The sequence below is a fragment of the Pundamilia nyererei genome, unplaced genomic scaffold, assembly GCF_000239375.1.
Source record: "Pundamilia nyererei isolate P.nyererei 1_Seehausen unplaced genomic scaffold, PunNye1.0 scaffold00012, whole genome shotgun sequence".
Taxonomy (NCBI): domain Eukaryota; kingdom Metazoa; phylum Chordata; class Actinopteri; order Cichliformes; family Cichlidae; genus Pundamilia; species Pundamilia nyererei.
In genome coordinates, this window is record NW_005187413.1 from 2,241,755 (window position 1) to 2,243,622 (window position 1,868).

Below are 1,868 nucleotides of genomic sequence, written 5' to 3' on the forward strand. Positions count from 1 at the left end.
TAAATAGTTACCTGAGCCCAGGCCTGAACCAGTAGGGCTGCTTGGGGGTGAATCTAGCGCAGCCTCCAGGCTGAGTTCACCCGGTCCAGCTTGAGAGCAGTCCACATTTACAACACTGGTTTCCCCAACCTGAAGAGACAGTAACATGGATCAGACTTTATGACTTTCAGGACAGGAGAGTATTTTAAAGGATGAGTCAGACTCTAAAGCAGACACAGGACAGGATGAGATGAGATTAAGGAACTTAAAAAGCAGCACAACTTTCGAACAATGAAAAACTGAACTTGTGCCTATTGCATGAATAAATTCTGAGGAACTTGAAAATTTCTTCCTGGCTGCATTTCAGCAGAGTCCACCACATACATATTGGCTGACCGGGTGTCTCAGTTCATGTGGGACACCCTTTTTCATTCCCTAGTTAGTCACACATTTTGACTGGCACTACTTTTCAGAAGTCACCACTTCACACATACACCTTCCCTAAACAGAGGAATGAATCCACTGGCTGTAAGAAAAGCAGGAAAGGCTGCCATCATGGATCAAGTGCAGGTCAATTTGTCACATTTCTTGCTGCTTGTAACACACCCAGTGGAGGAAATTACACCATACAGTCAAAAGCTATGAAGATTTTTGCGCAATAAGACGGAAACTCCCACTAAGACTGGAAAATGCTGCTACAACAAAGACTGGAACATATTACTGGGTGAAGTGGGGAGGAGGTGGTTCTGCATCCCTACTGAAACCCAGAGATCACCACATAAAAGAGCAGCTAACTTTACAAATTTAAGATTAACGAGCCAAAATTCTGAGCTGCAGAGAAATTCAGAAGCAGTGTTGTAGCAGCATATTTGTTGCACTCATCCAGATTTCACTCCCCCTGCAGACTCTCACCTTGGCTCTCTTCAGGCCCGATCCTGAGGCAACCACCTTGGAGGGGTCAAAGGGCATCTGGATGTCAGCTCTGAATGGCGATCCGGGGATGTGGACATTCTCAAACAGGATGTTAACCAGGTAGTCTCCAGGCTCTGTGGGCAGGTAGGAGACTGAGCAGGTCCCATCGCCGTTATCTGAACATTCGATCTTGGCCTCGGTCGGCCCCTCCACCGTCAGCCCCAGACCTCCAGTGCCGGCACCTTTAGTGTCGATTGTGAACTCAGCCGGGTTCCCCACTAAGCCTCCCTTCAGACCAGGACCGAAGGCTTTCACCTAAAACAAGATGTAACACATTATTAATGATACAGGTGTCTAACATGTTAAAACAGACCAAGTAAAATTGGCAGGTTACAGAACAAACTGATATTACCTTGCTGGGGTCTGGAGGCAGGTGGGCCTCCACAGGAAAGGGGCTTCCTGGGATGGGGTGTCCATCATAAGACACGTTAACAGCATACACTCCCTCCTTTGTGGGGGTGTAACGGACCAAACTCACATCTGCTTTACCGGGCTGAGGCTCAACTTTACAAGGTACTGCCTGCTGACTGGGACTCAGCTAACACCACATATGCAGAAAGGAAACAATCAGATTTTCCAAAATGTAAAATTTTTGGAAAAAGTATTTTCCTTATCCAACCTTAATAAAAAGACTGACTGTTACTAACAGTTATATTTTCCACACAGGTCAATATGAGGTTTCTCTGACACTCACCAGTTCTACCACCAGGTGACCTTGACCTCCAGCACCCTTTGTGTCCACCATGAACTGCTGTTCCTGGTTAACCTCCACTCCTGAAAGACATTAGTCACTTATAAGTGGCTGCTCCTGAAGTACCTAGAAACTTTCTGTTAACACCAAAACTGGTTTCAGGCCCTCTAAGGTATGGAGGCCTATCTCCCCCCACCACTTCCCCTGACAGACGCCCTCAGACATC

The 1,868-nt window shown here is 46.8% G+C and overlaps 1 protein-coding gene across 4 annotated transcripts in view; it reads right to left on the reverse strand.

The window, feature by feature from the left end:
- Window positions 1-1,868, reverse strand: part of flnba (filamin B a) — a 64,811-nt gene that overhangs the window by 16,270 nt on the left and 46,673 nt on the right. For all 4 annotated transcript variants that reach the window (XM_013908595.1, XM_013908594.1, XM_013908593.1 and 1 more), the window contains 4 exons: window positions 1,646-1,725; window positions 1,304-1,489; window positions 892-1,206; window positions 12-129 (listed from right to left, as the gene is read on the reverse strand). In XM_013908595.1, coding sequence (XP_013764049.1) covers window positions 12-129; window positions 892-1,206; window positions 1,304-1,489; window positions 1,646-1,725 — 699 coding nt within the window. The remainder of the gene's footprint in view (window positions 1-11; window positions 130-891; window positions 1,207-1,303; window positions 1,490-1,645; window positions 1,726-1,868) is intronic.